Source organism: Rattus rattus, chromosome 7 (assembly GCF_011064425.1).
Source record: "Rattus rattus isolate New Zealand chromosome 7, Rrattus_CSIRO_v1, whole genome shotgun sequence".
Lineage (NCBI taxonomy): Eukaryota > Metazoa > Chordata > Mammalia > Rodentia > Muridae > Rattus > Rattus rattus.
This window is the reverse complement of record NC_046160.1, coordinates 85,944,879-85,968,559: the sequence shown is the minus strand read 5'-3', so window position 1 is coordinate 85,968,559 and position 23,681 is coordinate 85,944,879. Positions and strand designations below refer to the sequence as shown.

At 41.7% G+C, this 23,681-nt stretch overlaps 2 protein-coding genes and 1 pseudogene across 2 annotated transcripts in view; all 3 read left to right on the top strand.

Annotated features, from left to right (window-relative positions):
• The window catches only part of Tbx15 (T-box transcription factor 15), a 101,920-nt gene extending 95,778 nt beyond the window's left edge, over nucleotides 1–6,142 (top strand). Inside the window, exon 8 of the mRNA XM_032907916.1 lies at nucleotides 5,358–6,142. Within this exon, the coding sequence (XP_032763807.1) occupies nucleotides 5,358–6,142 (785 nt within the window). The remainder of the gene's footprint in view (nucleotides 1–5,357) is intronic.
• Ccdc175 (coiled-coil domain containing 175) overlaps nucleotides 1–23,681 on the top strand; it is a 464,210-nt gene that overhangs the window by 271,518 nt on the left and 169,011 nt on the right. The gene's annotated exons all lie outside the window — the stretch shown is intronic.
• On the top strand, nucleotides 19,735–20,265 carry LOC116905152 (annotated as a pseudogene).

Below are 23,681 nucleotides of genomic sequence, written 5' to 3'. Positions count from 1 at the left end.
AAAACAAAACAGCAAATCAAAAGAGCAACTCATTCACTTGTAAGACAGCCAGGATTAGATAGCTTCTTTACGTAAATCTAAGTCAGGGGCTTAAGCAGATCACCCTGGCTAGAACCTGCCCCATTTCTTTACACTCAGGTTTCCTCCATGGTGACTTCATTCTCAATTGTCCCTGTGGTAGCTTTGAAAAGATTCTTGGCCTTAGATATTTTTGTTTCCTCTCTAAGGGGAAAGGACATATGCTTCTCCTCAAGGGCTTTTACCAAGTCTCACTAACTCTCATTGATTCTAATTGGGTCCCCTCAGAACCAATTACTGTAGTGCTGGGGGAAATATGACACCTTGCTTTTCCAGGCCAGGTACTTAGTCTTTTCCTGGAGGTGAAGTGTGAAAGCAGAAGGAAGCAGGGCAGCAGGGGTGAGGGATAGGGTGGGGGTAGGGTGTTCCAGTGGATACATTGTTGCCTTAGGAGAAGCAGATTAAATGCCAGTGGCAACAAGGGAGCCTGAAATGAGCAGGGAAAACGAAGGAGGGAGGCTAAGAAGTGTGTGTGGGTGTGCTCCTCGAGGACAGGGAAAATGGGACCAGGTACAGAGTGTGATTGTATGAGGCTGTTTTAGGGCCAGGTACAGAGTGTGATGGGATGAGGCTGTTTGAAGAAGAATAAATTTGGAGCTATACAGGGTTTTACAGTTTATGGAAAAGGATGAATGAGGTTTCCATCTTTCTACAATGCGAACTGTACAATTCCCACTGGGACTATGATGCTCACATTTACATCATGAGAAAGGTCCTCATCTCAGCTGAGGATAATATCTCAGTTGCCACGCTCATTAAACTTTACGGCCCATGAGCTTCTTCACTGGGACCTTCATGGGTTGCTGATGTTTTACCTCCTACATTGGGAATCAGCTCTCTCCAGGGACAAAAACTCTCAAGTTATAAGGCGAGGAGAGTCAAGTCACTAGAGCAAGTAATTACATGGAAACTTATTCTTTACTCATCCAGATGAGGTATTATCTTACTGGTTGAGCGTGTGTGTGTGTGTGTGTGTGTGTGTGTGTGTGTGTGTGTGTGTTACGACAAAATAAACCCAAAAGGAAGCTGTATGTGAAAACCCACATATTACAGTCTGGAAGTGATCAATTTAAAGATGCAAAAGTCAGCAGGTTTGGTATTCAGGATTTTCACGGACACATTTAACTTGTCTTCATGGTCCACAAGTGTATTCTAGGTTATTGTCCTCATATGGGATCACTGCTAAATATGCATTCTTGGTTGTTTTGGCTCTTAGCCTTGAATATTGGCACAAGTTAATGTCGGATGCGCATTTTAATGTGTGCCTCCTCACTTGGGTTCCTGAGTAAAATAGAATGTTAGGGTTCTGAAGTGGTGGAGAGTAATTCTGGGTTACCTGGGAGTATGAAGTTGTTAACGACGTTATGTTTTAATCCCCTCTCAGAAGTGGAGTAGCATCCCTGAGGATGATGGGGAAGGCACCGGTGTGCGCATGTCCTACCAGTTCTGCTTTGCTCGATGAGAAGAAAGCAAGGCATAGAACAGCTTGTTTTCTTTGTGGGCTCATTGGGTATGGAAGAAGGATAGACCATTGGAAGAGGAACTGTAGCTCCCCTGGGGACATAGCTCAGGTGGGCCCAGAGCTGTCAATTAGTTCTGTCTTCCATCATCCACACCATGGAGGTCCTTTTAGCTCGAAACAATGTGGCACATACATCTTGGAACATCATGCTCATTAGTGTGTAGAGAGGCCAAGATGCCCTGCTCGCCCTGGACAGGAGCCAACACATGTGAGCCATCTTTGTTGGAGTGGACATTCTTCAAGTTCTCTTTTTCTCATTCTTTACTCCTTCTCTCAGGAAAGAGCTTGTTTTCTGTCTAGATGCCAAAATAGGATTACTTTGTAATTTCTTAAAACATCCCTAGAAAGGTAGATGTTAGAAATCCCACTTACGTACCTATGGAGCCCAAAACACAGAGAGACTGATTTATTAAAGTCCTCTTGTAAGATAGCAAGGGATTGGAACCAGATTTGTTCAGGTCTACCGTCCACAATTTGTCCATTTAGCAAACCCATATGGAGATGCTCAGAGAACCCATGACCTTGCATGGACAAAGGAGATGTGGTGAACAAGCGAGTCAAGCTTTGCTTTGAGTGGCAGCCCTCATCAGCCCAGCCTGGCTTCCCACACTGCTCGGTGCTTTTTGTGAGGAGAGGTCTCTGCTTCGTCAAGTGTGGACATGAATGAAGGCCGCCTCCTTAAGCTTGTTTGCACTCGGCTGGCACTCCCAATCTCTTAACATGTGACAAGCTATTAGATCACAAGGGGACGAAGACTTCGCAGCATCTAGGTTAGCATTTTGAAAATGCTCTCTCCATGTGGACTGAGAACTAGTTGTTAACTGTTTTGAGTACTTTAAGTGTATAACAACGTTACTTTAAAGTGGATGGAAGCGACGTGACCCTTTTTTGGATGGGCTTGCTCTCTCCTTCAAACACTAGCTCACGTGGAGTCTCCCACCCCCTGAAGCTCAGCAAGCCACCGAGTCTCATTTCTAGTGACTGCCATTTAAAAGCCAAAGCAAGCTGACTACAAACTTTTTAACATGTGCCTCTCATCTGCTCCGCAGAAAACCCTGTAACTTGTTAATAATTCCCTTCTTCTTCATTTTCTTCTTCTTCTTTTTTTTTTGTAGTGAAACCAATTGAGCCTTAAATCAGTACCATTTGTTCCATTTTGGGACATCTGAGCAAACCATTTAGAGTTGTAGCAAGCCATCTGCTCCATCATGCACTTCCGGCTGTAGGGCCGAGGCCAGGCCCTGATGAAGCTTACCTATAACAGGATAGGACAGTGTGCTGAACAGGTGGGCTCCTCTGGGGCCACATAAACACCAGACCGGGGAGAGCAGTCAGAGCTTTCAAAGACAGAAGACTGCATTCATATCTCGTAAGAGACAAATCTCTTTACAGTCGGAGTCAAGTTTCTCCATTTTTTTTTTGTCACAGCACTTAGTTCATGGCATTTAGGGTGGGAAAGCAAGAAAAGATGTAGTATGCTCTAAAGAGAAGAGAATAAATCTCTGAGCTTTCTATAGGATGGAGAGGAAGAGAAAGCTGTGCAGCTACCCAACAGCAGGAAGCATAAAACGGTCCACTTCTGTTTCTGGAAACTTCCCTTCCAGAACTCCCTCGTTATAGTAAAATGATTTTTTTGGAAAGTATTTGGGGTTGGGTATTCATACTTCCTTTAAGTGTTAGACACAGCTACAGTATGACAATGAGAAAAACGGAGGCTTATGGGTTCAAGCCCTTCCTTCTGCAGCTGCAGAGAACTCAGAGGCAGACTTCACAGTGTTTGGCTGTAAGCTGCAGAGAAGTGTCCCCTACCATGACCAGCTGCTGACAGTTTTTGACAATGTTAGCCATATCACAGACTGCCAAAAAACAATTTTCATTCTTCTACAGGAATTTATTATAACAGAGGTAAATTTTCTGATATGAGCTGCTGATTGGGTTGTCTTAATTTCCAACAGAATCTGAAAGTTCACTGGGGAAAACTCCTCTGACCATGGGAGAGGTATCAGTTGAGCTATTAACTTAGAAAGAAATACTGACAAAGCCAAATCTCTACTTCTACCACAAATACTACTTCTTTGCCTGTAGATCTAATCTGAGTTTTTATTTCCTCTACCCTATCCTTCCTTTCCTACACTACTATAAATATTTCCCCAACATCTCTGGAATGTTCCTGATTTTCTTCGTGGATTAAAACAAAACAAAACAAAACAAAACAAAACAAAATGAAACATGGTCTTTCTCCTTGAAAGACCATGATTGTCAACAATTGTGAGAAATGCCATACTGCTACATGGAAGGGAATTACCTCAAGGAGGATCCTAGAGAGGATAAAGCAGTTGAATATTCTAGAATCCAGTGAAGGATACCTTCAAATTCCACTCGGAGAGCTGGGGAGTGGATGCTTTCTGCCCCTGAGAAAAATGGTTCTTACATTTTGATTTCATTATTTGGAGAACATCTTTAATGAAGATTGACTTGAACTGACTCCTCAGTTCATGGGAGCCTCAACCATTCATCTAGCCCGCCATCGACATGGCTGATGATCAGTGATTTGCAAGACAGATTCAGGGTCATTTGGAAATAGGATTTTGGAGGTCTTCTCTAGCAAAGTGCAGTCTTTGCATCTAAAGTGTACGTCCTCGAGCTCTGTCCCATACACACAGGTTCAGAAACCAAGTGGAGTCAGCAGTTTATTTTCATAAGACCTCTAGCAGGTTCATATGTGCACTGAAGTTTCAGAATCACTGGTCTGGGTACTGTGGTCTGAGTACTGTGGTCTGGTACTGTGGTCTGGGTACTGTGGTCTAGGTACTGTGGTCTGGGTACTGTGGTCTGGGTACCCAGTGTCAGCCTCAGGTGTACAGTAGAGGTGCTTTGACATGCTGACACGGAATTCTCATGCCCAGAAACTCTCCGTTAGTTGGTCTGAAGCTGAATCCTGGAAAAGCAGCCTTTTCTTACTGGATTCCTCATCTGTGATGAAGAGGCTGGATGCTGTGGAGGGAAGTGGAGGGAATGGGGCTCCTGGGTTAGAGTGCAGAGTGGGGAGAGCAGAATCTATTTTGCTCTCATTCAGGTTAGTTTATGACTAGTTTTATTCACACCCACATTCAAATATTCCAAGTCGATCTCTTATTCCAATGTCTCAGACTGGGTAGGCTCCTGTAAAAGAAAATCAGCAAACAGTGATTTTGTTTCAAGTTAGTCCTGATTCACTTCAGCCTACATCTTATAATTAATGATGATCATGCGTCTTTGATATAACAGACCTCAAGTTTAATGTCCCAGGTTCCACCACTCAGGCCCCTTTGCTAGGTCTTCTCAGGTCCGAGTTCTGGCTTGGTACCCTGCTCCATCTCCATGAGCATTGTTTCCTGCTTCGGTATTCTATTAAAGATTCCAAGATAGGAAAAAGTTACTGGATAAAATAGACACTTTACACATTTGCCCTGAGCATGGGAAGGTCTGAGCTGGTGGTTCCTACTGCTGACCACTAAATGTCTTATTAGGAAGTGAATTTGATGGCAAGAATATAAACAACAAACACCAGAGGTTTGTTCTAATTTTTAAAAGTGTGACTAAGACTATGTATGCAAAGACTACTGGTCTCATGTCATCCCCGTCCTCTCCTTTGCAATGTGTGCTCAAACGTGTGACATCATCTGATGCAAACAGGAGGAATTGATCTGTAAAAATTTAGGATATTTGGTCTAGACAGACTCATCTTAATCAATGGAATTTATGTTTTCTTTTTCAGGGGGCAGTACAGGTACATCTCCAACCACCTCCAGCACTGGGACCCCATCTCCTTCGGCTTCTTCTCATCTCTTATCTCCATCTTGTTCTCCTCCAACTTTTCATTTGGCCCCAAATACTTTCAATGTGGGCTGTCGAGAAAGCCAGCTGTGTAATCTAAACCTCTCTGATTATCCACCATGTGCCCGAAGTAACATGGCTGCTTTACAGAGCTATCCAGGGCTGAGTGACAGTGGCTACAACAGGCTTCAGAGTGGCACAGCTTCAGCCACTCAGCCCTCTGAAACCTTCATGCCTCAGAGGACTCCATCTCTGATCTCAGGAATACCAACACCTCCCTCGTTGCCCAGCAACAGCAAGATGGAAGCCTATGGTGGCCAGTTGGGGTCCTTCCCCACTTCCCAGTTTCAGTATGTCATGCAGGCAGGCAATGCGGCCTCTAGTTCTTCATCGCCACACATGTTTGGTGGCAGCCACATGCAGCAGAGCTCCTATAATGCCTTCTCCCTCCATAATCCCTACAATCTGTATGGATACAATTTCCCCACTTCCCCAAGGCTAGCTGCAAGCCCAGAGAAACTGAGCACATCTCAAAGCACTTTACTCTGTTCTTCTCCTTCCAACGGGGCCTTTGGAGAGAGGCAGTACCTGCCCACAGGGATGGAGCACAGCATGCACATGATCAGCCCTTCAACTAATAATCAGCAGGCTACCAACACCTGTGATGGCCGGCAGTATGGGGCAGTCCCAGGCTCCTCCTCTCAGATGTCCGTACACATGGTTTAAAGAGCTGTCCAGACACCATGGAGGTGATGGCGGTCAAGACTCCAGAATCTCTGTCGGTGGATCTTCCTCTTCGGGAGGCCCGTGCCTTGGGAAAATAGAAATTGTGCATTTGTTTTTGTTTTGTTTTGTTTGGATAAGGAAAACAGACCAACAATAGATACCGCTGAAGGATCCTTGGAGTCCATCATCCGTATCTCAGTGGTCAATCTTCTGCCTTCCAAAATCTTAGTTTTATAAAAGCATTGTGTATGACAGAGTGGCCTTGAAGAGACTGAATAATCATTTTATAATAATGTTGAAGGAAATGCTAGCATGTAGCAGCCAAGAAAGTTACACACACACACACACACACACACACACACACGCACACACACACTTACATGAATATATTCATGTACACACTTGCATACACAAAGTAATACAAACACAAACATACACACTGACTCTGAACTGGGTGAACTCTGTGAAGGGAGGCCCAGAATGGGTGCTTTCACCAAAAATTTGCCCATGTACAATCCTAGACGGATTGGGCCACCATTAGCCATTAGCCTTTCTCCCTCGCAGCTTACCATGTTCCTGGAATGAACCGTGTACCTAGAACTTCTCCTCGTCACAGAGGTGGAAAGGCATCAGTGCTGCACCTGGACTTGGCTTCCTGAGAAAGATTGCTTTTTAACCTCTGGCTTTCTTCATTCAGCGTGCTGTGGTGCCTGTGGAAAGACAGGGTGAGAAAAGCTGGGAGAGAGAAAGAGAATCGAGGGCAGGAGAGAGTGGACAGCAAGACAAAGAAGATGTGAACAAATGAGATTTAATCCACCAAGGAGAGTTGGTTGGGTTTGTTTAGCCTCTAAAGTTATAGAAAGAATGCTGGTGGTGGTGGAGAGTAAGCCTCTTGGGGACCCTGCTTAGAGTGAAGGGTACCAATGAGAAGGGCTAGGACAAGGAATGCTTCCTGATTCCATAGCTCTGACTATAATGATGCAGGAGGGAGGTGTCCCTTGTGGGAGTGCCATTCCATGGCATGCAGCTGAGCAGGGTGAGGGAAACAGGTGTCAAGAATGAAGAATGATTTTATCTCCCAGATGATACCAAAGAAACAGTCATGGAAGACAGACCTGGCCTCACATGCCAGATCAAAAGTGCTGACCTGGACAATCTGTCCCTGTTCCCCATGCAAGAGAAATCCTGACACACTGGAGAGAATTGCAGATGGGTCTTCTGCCCCTTTTCTATCTGCCTGTCGCTCTCCATTTTGATTAAATAGTTCATTGCATTCTGAAGTTTGGGGATTGTTTTTTCTTTCCTTTTCTTTTCAAATCCTTTAATGATAAGAAAACAAGTGAAGCTTGGTGCAAGCTAAAATTTTTAAATGGTGTGGAAACTCGAATGATACCAAGTAAGATAATACAGATATTATTAAGAATTTTTTTTGTTTTGAGGTGATGTAGATAAATGTATTTATATGCCTAGTGGGGTATTCAATATTATGAATATTAAAAAAGGGGGCAATAAAAGGGTATGTAAAATATGTATGAAGAAAAGGTGTATAAAAATTTGCCCTTATGCACGGAACTGTTTCTGAGTGCCAAGCACAGAAAGCCGCTAAATAAAATCTTTGCAATTGTTCATTGTGTGTTTGTTCATATAGAAAAGTTAAGTGTTGCGTTCTGTCTTACAATAAGTCAAACACTTTGAAATGTGCTCTCCCTATGTGAATTTTATGCAGATAACATAAAGTCAGTATTATCCTTGTTTTATGATAGTAGCTGAGATACTCAAAAGCTGGGTGAATTATTCAGGACCATACAAGCCATCATAGAGGGAACTAAGACCTGGGGCTAGATTTCATATTTAATAGGATGTTCACTTGCATATTAGCAGCACAGATATGATCTAATAACAACCTTTAAGGTTGCTGTATGCCAGTGTCCTACTATTTCTAATAACTCATCATTCTACAATTCTGAGGGATGGGTGTGATTTTAAGAATAGTATTTGTAGATCTGGAAGCACTTTTATAGAGGGTCATATACTTGGCCAAGGTCTTCAGTTAGTTAGTGATGGAACTGGCAAACTAATCTAACGTCTGTGAAGTTAGCATTGTACCCCGCTATGCCAGAGCACGGTACCATTTGGAGAATCGGGAACAGAAGTATATTCTGAAAGTTTGAGGCACGGATGACTGAGGCTGGAGTTTGCCTTATGTATTTGATACTAAATTTACACTCCCTTATGAAGCATGGGAGGAGTGGTTTGGATCAGTTATGTGTAAGTTAACTATATAAACATTGAAGCGTAAGGGCCGTGCTATTTTGAAGCTCTTCCCCATACTTCAGGCAAGTCCAGCAATGTCCATAAAGGGTATGGGGGAAGATCTTGCTTGTAAGTGGAGCAGTAGGACCTTGAATCGTGCTCCCAGCCCCACTTATGTGATTGGGAGACAGCAGGGCAGGAACATAAAATCTACTCTTATCCCTATACCGCATTGTGTCCTGTTGGATATTCACACTGGTCATCCACAGACCCACTTTACTGGCATTATATGTGGGCAGCTCAGGATGCTGGACCCTGCACACATCCACTGGAATTGGAGCTAGGTTTGGGGGACAATTTATTTTTTCAGGACTGCATTTGAACTTGAATTTATTTAGTGAATTTCTATAGAGTGTGATGGGGCATGTATTGAATAATTTTGTCATGATGTTTTCCTGACAGGACAGGTCAGATGCACATATGAACTTACACGGGCAGTAGCAGCATGCACAGCACCTGATCAAGTTCAAGTCGGACAGGGTCCCAGTGCTGAGAGTGACAAATAGGAGCTGATATCCCTAACCAAGAAGCTATCTCCAAACAAATAAAGGAAAATAAGTTCTCTGCATTTGGTTCTCAGTGGGTACATAAATCACACTTAAGAGTAGGCTACATGCCCAACAATATATGGCAACAGTAGAACAGACTACACTTTTTTACTTTTTAGAATTTTCATCTAACATTGCTTTTGTTAGGTAGTGTATCTCTCTCTCTCTCTCTCTCTCTCTCTCTCATATATATATATATATATAAAATCTACCTCTATATCATCTATCTCTCTATCTTTATCTCTATATCTATCATGCTTCTTTTTCTCTCTACCTCTATCATTCATTTGCATCTATCTATCTATCTATCTATCTATCTATCTATCTATCTATCTCTATCTTAAAATCATGACCACAGTTTTCTCTTCTCTCTTCTCCTTCCAATTCACCCCCCCGCCTTCTCTTCCTCACTCTCCTTCCATTTCTCTTCAGAAGGGCAGGCAGGCTTCCTATAAAGATCAACCAGCCATGGCATATGAAGGTGCCATAAGACTAGGTATCTCCCCTCCTATTAAGGCTTGGTGATGCAACCCAGTAGGAGAAAAGGGTGGGGAACAAAAATCTTAATCATTGCTTTGACTGTATAAGTAACTTAGAAAGTGGCATGTCAGTTAATCCATTAGCCACCAAATTGCTGCCAAGCTAAGTGAGACAGTGGTCAACTCAATATCTCCATGAATGAGAGACTGTTTGGGCATGACTTGTCTCAAAACATGAGAGACTCCTATTTGGAAACCTTATTAAGTTGCTTCTCTGCAAGACTGGAGGAACAAAACTAAGTACATGGAAGCACTTGGTTCTTTTGGATTTACTAGGAGACCAAGCACTGTTGATTGGTTTAGTGTCCTCTGAGGTCAGAGGTAATACATAATATGGCATGCAACAAGCGTGGCAGAGACATTTCCATGCTTTTATCTGGAAAGAATAGCAATGAAGGGAAAAAGAAGGCAGTGGTAGTGCACACATTTAATCCCAGCACTCGGGAGGGGGAGGCAAAGGCAGGCAGATCTCTGAGTTTGAGATCTCAGCCTCGTCTACACAGTGAGTTTCAAGCCAGCCAGAGCTACACAGAGAGAAACCTTGTCTTGAACTCCCCCCCTCTTAAAAATTGGACAGTTACTTAGATTCTGAATTTTAGAGCATCAAATAAGATACATTTCTGTAATGTTGGCTCTTTTAGAAAAACCTAAACCACTTATACCCATACTATGGCATGCGTTTCATTTGCATTTGATGATATAATAGAAAAGATAATACACACTGGGTAAAGACATTTGCAAGCGGGTGCTGGAGAGATGGCTCAGCAGTTAAGAGCGCTCGTTGCTTTTGCAAAGAAGATCCAGGTTCAATTCGAAGCACACACATGGTAGTCTGCAACCATCTGGAAACTCTAGTTGAAGGGGATCCGATACCCTATTCTGATTTCTGTGAACACTCTGCATGAGCGTGGAGCACCTACATAAACACAGTCAAAACACACATAAAATCAATAAAAATGTAATTAAAAAGAATCGGTCACAAATATGCTCTATGCTCAACCAGATGGAGAAAAGCTCATGAGGTGGCAATCCCGCACAAAGAATTGCAGGCAAATGAAGAAAGCTGGGAGTGGGACAGGTGGTCTTCTCTATAGAAGAGCACAGCAATTGGTTGTCTCGTGGCAAACAGTCATCTCTGGAAACACACATACAAATGACATTACACAGGCTGAACAGATTATACTTAGAAATATATGGATATATGTATGCATAAATACATGTAATAACAGTGAATCAAGTGGCAGTGAGTTTGTAGGAGAGAGGGGAGGGGAAAGTGAAAGGGAAAGGATAAATGGTATAATTAAATCATCTCAAAGATAAAAAATGTTCTTACAATTTTAATAAAATCATAAAACACCATTATATTTTATACTCTGCTTATGTACAAAACAGTGTTTCATAAAAGGATCATTCACAAAAGGATATCGTTTCTTAAATATATATAGGTTGAGATGGTTCATTTTGTTATTTTTTTCCAAAGGAAACACTGCTTTGTTTATTTCTAAATTCTCGATTCCAAGGACAGATCCTAGGATCACAGATTTTCACTGCTGAATTTGTTGACCAAATTAATTTTTTTCAGGGCTAGTACAAAATGATGGCATGGCTGAATTCATTCCACAATAAGGGGAGTTAAATTAGTTAAGGAATGTTTTTCTTTCACAGAGTATTATGTTAGAGGTGACCATAAAGGTAATTTATATACTAGCTAGCACCATTGTATATAATAACATAAAAACCAATATGTGCCGTTATTTGCTCATTTAGTGTGTATGTGTTTACATATTGCGCACACACAATATGTATCCATGGAGATATCATGTGTCCAGAAGATAGCATCAAACGTTGTTTTCCTCTATTATAGCGGTTCTTAACCTGTAGGTCATAAACCCTTTTGGGGGGGGGTCACATATCAGATAACCTGCATATCAGATGTTTACATTACAACTTGTAACAGTAGCAAAAGTGCAGTAGCAAGGAAAATAATTTTATGTTGGGGTCACCACAACATGAAGAACTATATTAAAGAGTTGCAGCATTTGGAAGGTTGAGAACCACTGCTTATTACTATCTGCGTTACTCCTTTGAGTAGGAGTAACCTCCTGAACTTACACCTCTTGGTTTGTGACTGGGATGGCAGTCAGCAGCAGACCACACCTGGCCTACAACGTTGGTGCTAGAATCTGGTTTAGCTGTAGTTCTTATCCACTGAGCCATCTCTCCAGCCCTCATGATTTCTTTCTGGAAAGGGCTCCCTTTCTGTCAATCATTCATGTGTGGTAAATGCTGCTGAAAGCTCTGAGAATTCAGAGAAGATGCCCAGGGTAGAGGATCAGGTCTGGATTCTTTTCATTAAGGAAGTTGGAGTCCATTGAACTTAGAAGAATGCTCAGAGTTTTTTTGTAGATATAAGGGGAAATGGCTTTAAGAATGAAATAGTAACTTTAAAATGCAAGAAAACATCTCACGAATCACAAACGGAGTGTTTCAACTAAAACCAAGGCAGAGACATTTTGAACCTTTTTCCTTTTCCTTCCCTTCACTCTACTCTCCTCCCTTCCTCTTCACTATCCCCCCCTCAGCCAACCACCCATATCTTTGTAGCGAATTAAATGCAGAGCGTCGTACGTGTCAGACAAGCATTCTACCCCAAGCTATAGCTTCAGCCTGATCATTATCTTCTTCCATGAACTGCTTTACAATTAGTGGAATGTTGAGGGCTGACACCAAGAGCACAGCTGGACTAATGCCAGTGTTTGACTAGTTGCTTAGTACTTAGATTACTCCAGAGATGTTCTGCAGTACTGAGTCACCTTTATTAGAAGATGATTTCTTCAAGGAAGCATGGCCACAGGTATCTTTACCCCAAACCCCTTTTGCTTATGGTCATTAATTGTTGGAGATTTGGTCTACACTCATGACCGGTTCAACTCAGGGACTGTTGCTCCAAATGCTGCATTAGGCACTACAATATTGTAAGCAGCCCAGGACCAGAAGTGAGATTGGCAGTGATTGCATCGATGCCTGACTGAATTGTATAATTTCAGATTGGGATTAAGACTCTAAGAGAGATAAAGGTTCCAGGGAGTGAAGGAGGATAGAGTTAAAGCATCATACATGATGATATCACTCATCCCAGGCAGTGGCGCCTTCATTGGAAGATCTGCTCACATAATCTTGTCTCAAATGAGGCCAGATTTTGGTATCTGTACATCCTTTCTGGTATTCTTACTTTAAAAAGCCTTTATGACTTTTCAAACCTGGATCTATAATCTACAAGATCTCAATGAAACTGTCTTTTATGGCAACCTAGGTAGAGAATGAGAGTTATTTTTCCTATTTGTTTATATTAGTAACAAAGACTATGGGAATTTATAGGCAGTTTGATATTCTACAATGCTTCTGTGTATTCTTTGGATACAGAATATGTCTACCTTGAAAGATTTCAGTTTGGCTGAGGAGTTAAGACGTCATATGAAAGTGAGTAAGACGTGTTAAGTTAGTGATAAAAAGCATGCCCACTGCTGACTTTCAGGAGGAAACTAATTTTTATAGAGTGTTTATTACACGTTATACTTTATGCAAGACAATATCCTATAATCCTTGTAACCACCCGGTAAGAGTCGTCTCTATTTTATGCAAGAGGAAACTGAAACTCACACAAAATGACAAAACTTGTAAGAAACAAAGACAGGATTCCAACTCAGACCTGGAAAGAGTTATAGGGAATAAAACAAAGAGAGATAGCTTTATGGTAAAGGTACCTTGACTTTTACTTTGAAAATTTATGAATGGTAAATTGGAGAGAAACGGTTTTCTTGGTGATCAGTAGCATAGAGAAAACAGATACTTCTCAGATGAATGGGTTCTGATTGTGGGAGAAGATGGCCACTCCTCCAAGTCAAAGTTCATCATGTTTGCTCTGCTTTTGCATGACTCTGGGTTCCCTTTTCCTGCATGAGGTTTCTTGGCTGTGCAACTTGGGAAGTTCAGAATTCCATCCCATGTCTGAGTGGAAACCTCAACCTTAAAAGGACTTGTGGTGTCTGGGAGGCGATGGAGGAGTCAGGCCATGTCTCTCACACCTCCACCCATACCCCTTGCCAGGGCCCCAGGGAGAGTTCAGCCTCCACACTCCCTGAGTCAGGCCCCTTGCTCTCTCCAGCCACGTGGGATGGTGAAAAGGGACTTTGCTGCTGAACGCCAAGAAAACATTCATCATGTTTTCCTTCTGAGCTCATTTTACAACCCATCGCACTCATCTTTTATGGGCGAGCCCAGCGGCTTTTCCCACTTCGGATGCTTCCTTCTCACACGTTTTCTTTTAAAGACTCCACTGCATGCCCTGCCCAGGCACCGAAAACCAAAGGTGGGTGAATCATTTTAGTATTATTTTCGCCCCGTGAAACCGGACTGGATATGGGGCTGGAAAAGGATTGCCAATGCAACCTTGAATGGTTCTTATTTAATGGGGGCGTTTGGTACTCCATGACAAAGTTAATGGAGTTCTCATCCTCTTCCCCAATGTGTACCCATTCTCAATTCTCTTAAACTCTCCATAATGAATGAAGCTTCAAATCTTATCCTAGCAATGTTGATTTCTCATCCTTCCGACACTCCATCATGGGGTCCTGGGTAGAAGAGTGATTCTGGAAACCAAGCATCTTGCATTTCATAGCTCCACCATCTTCATCACAATGCTAAGTCTGCATTCAGTTAACAGAGAATGAATGACTTCCACGTTTGAGAGTGAGAGTAATTTTTCTATTTGTTCATATTAGTACAATATATTAAACAATAAACTATAGAAAGATGGTTTGATATTCTACAAAACCTGGGTCATGTTTATAAGCCAGATATAGAATTGAGTACATGACTTGCTCTCTGTTCCAATGGTTGATATTCTAATGATCATTCTCAACTGAGAAGGAAGGAAAAATGTAGCCTGAATGTCCAGGAGAAAAGAATCATATCTGTTAGACATCAGGGAGAGTTTAGGAGACTCTCAGTCAATCTCTCCTGAGTCAACTTAATCTGTTATTCTTATCACACTTGGAGATAAAGAGAAGTCTAACATCTACAGTCAGATTCTCAGCTGCTTTGTAAAATAATCTGTAAGAATCAACTTGAGTTTCATTGGAGTTTAGTAGCAAAAATACAGTTATTAATTGGCAACAAAAATAAGTTTTGGTTGTGGGTAATTAAGGCCATCAGAAATATGTATTTTCCAGTGTTTGCAATCCACAGGTTGAGAACTGATGGTCTATAGGCTATGTCTTTCAGTAAGAGTTTCTTCTTTGCCTCCTAAAATGTATCAAAGATGCAGACTTTGACTTTTCTTAAATTAGAGGAAGAAAAAAGTATACGACAAGTGCTTATCATATGCCAATGAGTGGTTTACAAGCCTCATCTTCTTTAATTTTGTAAATCATGTTATGAAATTGATAATACTTTTTAATTTTAGATTCATTTTTATGTGTATGACATTTGTCTGCCTGCCTGCATGTATGTATGTATGCAGTGTCCACAAGGCAAGGAGATGGCACCATATCCCTTGGAATGGGGAATATGGATGGTTGTAAGATGCCATATGGGTACTGGTAACTGAACTTAGTTCCTACGCAAGAGCAGCAAGGGCACTCAACTGCTGATTGATCTCTTCAACCTCACATTTGATATCATCATCACCATCATCATCATCACCATCATCACCATCATCATCACCATCATCATCACCATCATCATCATCACTGTTAATTATTCTGTTTTACTTATATTATGTGTGAGGGACACCAATGCTGAGAGGCTAAGAATCTTGTTGAAGGTGTGATTTAGAGCTTGCACCGCTAGTCAATATGAGATTGCTTTGCTTAGGCATAACAATGGCAGTACTACAGGTGTGTTATATTATGTATCTTTTAGTGCAACAGGAATTACCTCTCACTCGATTTCATCCAGAAACAATCCAATGACCAAATTCATGTGGATGTCAGCTCTGTGGTGTCAGGATCACCCTCTATACCAAGTGTCATTTTATCTGGTCTTAGATGACACTTGATATTCAAAAGCAATAGTGTGGAAAGATGCCAATGTACTGTACCCCTCATTGCCCAAAGATACAATATGTTTGGCAGTCACATTCCTAAATGTCTTCTAAAATGAGTTTCTGGAATTGGGTTTCTTCAAGCCTTATGACAGTGATCCAGCCCGTGGCTCAGAAGTTCCTTGGAGAGGAAACACACAGAGTCAGGAACCTGACTGTTTCAGAACTTCTCATCAATTAGTCAGTTTTCCAGAAGAAAGTTAGTCACCCTTTCCCTCGAAGGGGTCACAGAAGAAGGTAGGTACGCTAACCCACAATACATTTTCCATAGCCACAGATGGCTATGTGAGGCAAGTTTCAATTTTCTTCAGTTGCTTCCTTTCCTAAATGCTGATTCTGTATCTTTATAACATTTGGCTTACATAACCTCATCGAAGTTCTCCAAACCTTACCTGAATTAAGGGTTCATTCCCTTTAATCATAATCTGAGAAGGGCCTTCCTTCTTCACTATTTAGACTAAGGTCCTGGTAAAATAATCATTGGAAAGGATAGAAGGTTTAGAGTTTTTGAAACCACAAGGACTCAGTATTCTCCTGGGAATCTTCTTAAAGACATTCGGGGTTGTGTGACTGAGCAGAGCTGTCTCAACAAAGTGCCATTTGAGACTAGCAAAGATAATCTCTGGGGCTCTGTCTACGTCTAAGACAAGCTCTACCTTGGGGTTTCAGGTAGTATCTTAGTTACTTTTCTATTGCCATGATAACATACCACACACAAAGCAACTTATAAAAGAAAATGTTAATTTGTGGCTCATGGTTCCTTCCCAAGATTTAGAGTCTATGACCATCATGAAAGGGAGCATGGCCGCAGGCAGATATGCTGGAGCAGTAGCTAAGAGCTTACATCTGATCCACAAGCACACGTCCGAGAGAGCACCTACTGTGAAAGGTGAGGCTTTGGAAACCTCAATACCCACACCCAGTGACACCCCCCCAAGAAGACCACACAACTTAATCCTTCCCAAACAGTTCCACAAACTGGGCACCAAGCATTCAAATGTATGAGCTAAGATGGTCAGTCTTACTCAAACCAACACAGAAAGTGTGACTAGAAATTTGGGTCCAGGGTTGAGTGGTCCATCTGTTTTATGAGACAGTTGGTTTTAGTAATGTCCATCACAGTCATCTGTGTAGGTTTAAGGAAGATGTTCATTAGGATTTAGAGCTACAGACCAAAATAGAGGTCAAGCCAGTGGCTTCTAAGTTCTTGCTTGCTACAAGAAAAAAACAAACAAACAAACAGACAAAAAACCCCACCAAGGTTGTATATGTCAGTTTCCCTATCCCCAAGGCTTGCTAAATAAAATTATCCTTTGAGGAACAAATTATTCCTACAGGGACAATTCTGTCTGGGAGTATGTCCTTCTACCTAAGTGTCAATACTAGCTATACTGATATTCCATTACAACTGAAAGAGTTTCTGGAATATCATTAATTCATAGGCCTGGAAATAACTTTTGCTTTAACCCATTCAACTAAGCCTTCAACCATGGGTCATCTAACATGTACTGAACATCTCTTTTACACAGGACTTTATTACTGAGTAATAATAACATCTGTAAGTGGAGCTAGCCCATTAAATTCTGGAGATCAGCCCTGACTTGAGGCCCATCCCATGCCAGACAGCCAGTCCCTGACACTATTATCGATACTCTGCTATGCTTGCAGACAAGAACTTAGCATAACTGTCTTCTGAGAGGCTTCATCCAGCAGGAGATGAAGGCAGATGCAGAGACCCACAGACAAGCATCAGGTGGAGCCCAGGGACTCTAGTGGAAGAGTTGAGGATAGAAATGAGCAAGTTGGAGGGGACAAGAGCACCTCAAGAAGGACCATAGGATCAACTGACCTGGGTCCATGTGGGCCTCTCAGAGACTGAACCACCAAGCAAGGAGCATGTAGACTGCCTACATATTTGTAGAAAATGTGCTGCTTGGTGTTCCAGTGATTCATTTAACAAGTGGGGCAGGGGCTATCTCAGTCTCTGTTGCCTGCCATTAGATCCCCTTCCTCTACATAGACTACCTGGTTGGGCCTCAGTGGGAGAGGATGTTCTTAGTCCTGCTAGGTCTAGATGTCCCAGGATGGGGTGGTACACAGTGGAAGCTCCCCTTCTCTCAGAAGAAGGTGGAACAATGGAGGGAGGGATTTGTAAGGGTGGGACTGGAAAGAGATGAGGGAAGGGACTGTGAGTGTGATGTAAAATGAATAAAAATAAATAAATATGAATTCTGGAGATTATAATGAAGTATAGAGAAGGGAAAGATCCATGAGTAACGGCGCCAGAGAAATAAATGTAGACTTTATGGATGCAGGTGGGTCAATTTAGAGTTTGGGTAAAGCTACCTAGAGATGATACTGCGTGGTTGAAATAAGATTGCTTATTATTGATACAGAATAAACCGAAGGCCAATACCTGCACAAAGCAGACTCTGAAGTCATGCTCCAAAGACTTGTAGCAGTTCACTGCGGGTCTATGGTGCATGTGTTTTGAAACTGGGGAATTTCACATCTAACAAAATAGCTTCTAAAATGTAGAGAATAAGAACATGGTTTAAGGTTGACAATCTGAACAACTATCCACTGTAAGATAGGTGTAAGTTCGATTTGATAAACAACTCAAGAGGCTACAAGTCTGGCTATACTCTCAGAATCATAATTATCTCAGGATCCTGAGGAGAAATTGGATCTTGCTTTTTTGTTTTTATCTCAAGAACAATTTCAAGTATGGCCAGGTCATCTTCTCCCAGGGAACCTGATGGTGTGAGTGTATACAAACACTTAACCTACACTAGAAAATTCAAGTAGAGTGCAAAGATCACTTGTGGGAAGGTGTGAGATCCACAGGGAAAACCAAATCACTGAAGAGCTACCCCTGTGAGGGCCAAGTCAAGCACAACTCAATAGGGACTGTCAGGCATTGCATAGGCCTGCGCTTGAGAGGTTGCTAGAGGGACCCAGAGATCCAAAATTAAGGGCTATTTAACTTGGCTTTCAGTATGACTAGCTCTTTTGTGACTTGGCTGTTCCCTGGATTGTCACACCTTGATTCTATTGGCTTTGCTGTAGAATACTTTTAAGGTGAATTTTATGCTTCCAATGACATAATCCTTTTGGTTTGGAGTAATAACTAAAGAAGACCCAATAGTAGAGGATGAATGCACCAAGCTGTTATCTCTTGGGTAATATTTCTGTGAGACAAGCTATAATGCAGGTGTGTAATTTGAACAGGACCTCCTCATGCAAGTACACCATACTTACTATACTTTTCTTTCACAGAATTAAGTCCCTGTTCTCAAGTAGGTGGTGCTAAAGAGATGGGAGCTAAGATTTGTGACAAAATTTCTGCCATTCCAGCTACTACAGAAGTTGGAACAGGACAATTTCAAAGCCTATCTGGACAACAGAGGATGCAAGGAGGGCCAGCTTGGGCAACTGAACATAGCATGTCTTCCCTACCTCTGGAAAGAGGTCTGTGAATGTACCATGGAGGTAGTATACTAGTATAGCATGCTTGAGAGTCTGGATTAATCCCCAGCACCCCTAAATTTAAAAATTAGGAAATTAAGACTGGAAGTTAGTAGAACAGGTTTAGTTAGGAAGTTAGAAACCAGGCTTAAACAATGAAGCCAGAAACATCAGATCTTCTGGAGGTAGATTTACAAGGGGTTGTGAGCTGTCCCACAAGGATGCTGGGAACTGAATTTGGGTCCTTGGGAAGAGTAGTACATTTTTTTTAACTGCTCATCCATTTCTCCAGCTGGAATGGACAGCTATTGTTTGCTTAAGCTTTCTCAAATACCCTCTTGAAGAAGACCTAATACCAATACTCTTAAACTATTCCACAAAATCGAAACAGAAAGAACACCACCCAATTCATTCTATGAAGCCACAGTTACACTTATACCTAAACCACACAAAGATTCAACAAAGAAAGAAGACCAACTTCTTTCATGAATATCGATGCCAAAATACTCAATAAAATCCTCCCAAACTGAATCCAAGAGCACATCAAAAGGATCATCCATCACGATCAAGTAGGCTTCATCCCCTTTTCCAGCCTCCGCCTCGGACCCTGCAGCTGCTGTGATGTTGATGCCTAAGAAGAATCGGATTGCCATCTGTGAACTCCTTTTAAAGGAAGGGGTGATGGTTGCTGAAAAAGATGTCCACATGCCCAAAACCCCCGAGCAGACAGATAAGAACTTGCCCAACCTTTATGTCAAGAAGGCTATGCAGTCTCTCAAGTCTCAAGGTTACATGAAGAAGCAGTTTGCTTGGAGACATTTCTATTGATACCTCACGAATGAGGGCATCCAGTATCTCTGAGATTACCTGCACTTACCTCTGGAGATAGTGCCCACCACCCTGCACTGCACCCATCCTGAAACCGGCAGGCCTCGGCCCAAAAGTCCAGAGGGTGAACTGCCTGCAAGATTCCCAAGAGGGGAGGCAGACAGAGACACCTGCAGAAGGAGTGCTCTGTCTCCTGGAGCTGACAAGAAAGCTGAGGTGGGACTATTCAGCAACGGAATTCCAGTTTAGAGGGGGTTTCGGTCGTGGACATGGTCAGCCACCTCAGTGAAGTTGGAGATTATGTTTTATTGAATAAACTTTAAAGAAAAAACAGTAGGCTTCATCCCAGGGATGGAGGGATGGTTCAATATATGGGAATCCACCAACGTAATCCACTATATAAACAAACTCAAAAAATCCACGAGATCGTCTCATTAGATGCCGAGAAAGCATTTGACAAAAATCAACACCCCTTCATGATAAAAGTCTTGGTAAAATCAGGAAATCAAGGCCCTTACCTAAACATAGTAAGAGAAATATACAGCAAACCAGTAGCCAACATCAAGCTAAATGGGGAGAAACATGAAGCAGTCCCACTAAAATCAGGGACTAAACAAGGCTGCCCACTCTCACTCTACCTATTCAACATAATAATTGAAGTCCTAGCCAGAGCAATTAAACAACAAAAGGAGGTCAAAGGGATACAAATTGGAGGAAGAAGTCAAAATATCACTATTTGCAGATAATATGATAATATACTTAAATAACTCCAAAAGTTCCACGAGAGAACTCCTAAGCCTGATAAACACCTTCAGCAAAGTGGCTGGGTATAAAATTAACTCAAACAAATCAGTAGACTTCCTCTACTCAAAGGATAAACAGGTTGAAAAAAAATTAGGGAAATGATACCCTTCACAATAGTCCCAAATAATATGAAATACCTTGGGTTGTCTCTAACCATGCAAGGGAAAGATCTCTATGACAAGATCTTCAAGTCTCTGAAGAAAGAAATTGAAGAATATATCAAAAGATAAAAAGATCTCCTATGTTCATGGATTGGTAGGATTAATACAGTAGAAATGGCCATTTTGCCAAAAGCAATATACAAATTCAATGTAATCCCCATCAAAATTCCAGCTCAATTCTTCACAGAGTTACAAAGAGCAATTTGCAAATCCATTTGGAATAACAAAAAACCCAGGATAGCAAAAACTGTTGTCAACAATAACAGTACTTCTGGGGGAATCACCATCCCTAACCTCAAGCAGTATTACAGAGCAATAGTGATAAAAACTGTATGATATTGGGACAGAGACAGGCAGATAGAGTAGTGGTATAGATTTGAAGACCTAGAATTGAGCCCACACACCTATGGTCACTTGATCTTTGACAAAGGAGGTAAAACCAATGGAAAAAAGATAGCATTTTCAACATATGGTGCTGGTTCAACTGGAGGTCAGCATGTAGAAGAATGTAAATCGATCCATTCTTATCACCCTGTACCAAGATCAAGTCAAAATGGATCACGAATCTCTACATACAACACCAAAACTAATAGAAGAGAAAGTGGGGGGAAAACCTTCAAACACTGGGTACAGGAGAAAATGTCTTGAACCGAACACCAATGGTTTATGCTCTAAGATCAAGAATGGACACATGGGACCTCATAAAATTGCAAAGTTTCTGCAAGGCAAAGAACATTGTCAATTTGACAAAATGGCAACCAAGAGATTGGAAAAGATCTTTATCAATCCTACATCTGATAGAGGGCTAATATCTATACAAAGAACTCAAGAAGTTAGACTCCAGAGAATCAAATAACCCTTTTTAAAATGGGGCTACAAAGCTAAACAAAGAATTCTCAACTGAGGAATGCCAAATGGCTGAGAAACACCTAAAGAAATGTTCAACATCTTTAGTCATCAGGGAAATGCAAATCAAAACAACTCTGAGATTCCACCTCACACCAATTAGAGTGGCTAAGATAAAAAAAACTCAGGTGGCAACAGATGCTTGAGAGTATGTGGAGAAAACGGAACACTCTTCCATTGTTAGTGGGATTGCAAGCTGGTACAACCACTGTGGAAATAAGTCTGGCAGTTCCTCAGAAAATTGGACATAATACTACCTGAGGACCCAGGACTCCTGGGCATATACCTGAAAGTTGCTCCAACATATAACAAGGACACATGCTCCACTATGTTCATAGCAGCCTTAATTATAATAACCAGAAGCTGGAAAGAACCCAGATGTTCTTCGACAGAAGAATGGATACAAAAAAATGTGGTACATTTAGACAATGGAATACTAACTATTCGGCTAAGAAGAACAATGACTTCATGAAATTCATAGACAATTGGATGGAACTTGAAAATATCCTGAGTGAGGTAACATAATCATAAAAGAACATACATGGTATGCATTTACTGATAAGCGGATATTATTCCAAAAGTTCGGTATAGTTAAGATACGATTCACAAACCACATGAAGTTTTAGAAGGAGGAAGGCCAAAGTGACACCAAACCCAGACAATACTGAGGATGCCAAGAAGTGTATGCTGACAGGATCCTAATGTAGCTGTCTCCTGAGAGTCTCTGCCATAGCTTGACAAATACAGAGGTGGATGCTTGCAGCCAACCATTGAACTGAGAACAGGGTCCTAAGTGGAGGAGTTAGAGAAAGGACTGAAGTAGCTGAAGGGGTTTGGAACCCCATTAGAAGAACAACAATATCAATCAACCAGACCCCCAGAGCTTCCAGGGACTAAACCACCATCCTAAGGAACACAGGGATGGACCTATGTCTCCTTCTGCATATGTAGCAGAGGATGGACTTGTCGGGCATCAGTGGGAGGAGAGGCCCTTGGTCCTGCCCAGGCTTGATACTCCAGTGTAGGGGAATATCAGGGTGTGGAGGTGGGGGGGAGTGGGTAGGTGGGTCAGGGAGCACTGCCATAGAAGCTGGGGGAAGAAGGGATAGCAGGTTTCTGGAGGGGAAACTGGGAAAGGGGATAACATTTAAAATGTAAATAAAAAATCCAATAAAAGCAAAAAATAAAGAAGCCCAAAGCACAATGATTGTAGACATTTTTAGCTTGGGATTTTTCATTTGCTCTGAAAGAGGAGTGTTGCTTTCACAAGCTGCATAAGCAGGGGGTTGAGAGCTGCTTTGTTTAGAGGCAAAGACGGAGAGCTAAGGACCAGATCCAGAGATTTGGAACGAGAAATGAGCAGACTCCTGTAAGGCCTGGGGCAGTGTCTCTCCAGGAGTTTGGTCTTCTCAGTTTTACAGACCAGGAGATGACAGAATGAAATGTACTCTTATTTGATTTCTATCAACTTCTCCCTGGAAGCCGACATTTTATTAGCATGTTTTTTTTTTCAAAAGAAGCTACAGACTTTGGACAAATTCCAATTTTTTTTTCTTTTTCAAGTTTTTTTCAACCACATCACAGAAAGCAATATAAAGGGAAACAGCCCTATAACTAATTTTTTAAAAGTCTGAGTTTGAGTGTTTGGATTAATCTTTTCTCAAGATAAAATAGAGGTTATCATCTGCCTCCTAGATTGTTTTTGTAAAGAATTATTTATTTTATTTATGTGAGAACACTGTAGCTGTCAGACACACCAGAAAAGGACATCAGATCCCAGATGGTTGTGAGCCACCATGTGGTTGGTTGCTGGGAATTGAACTCAGGACCTCTGGAAGAGCAGTCAGTGCTCTTATTCACTGAGCCATC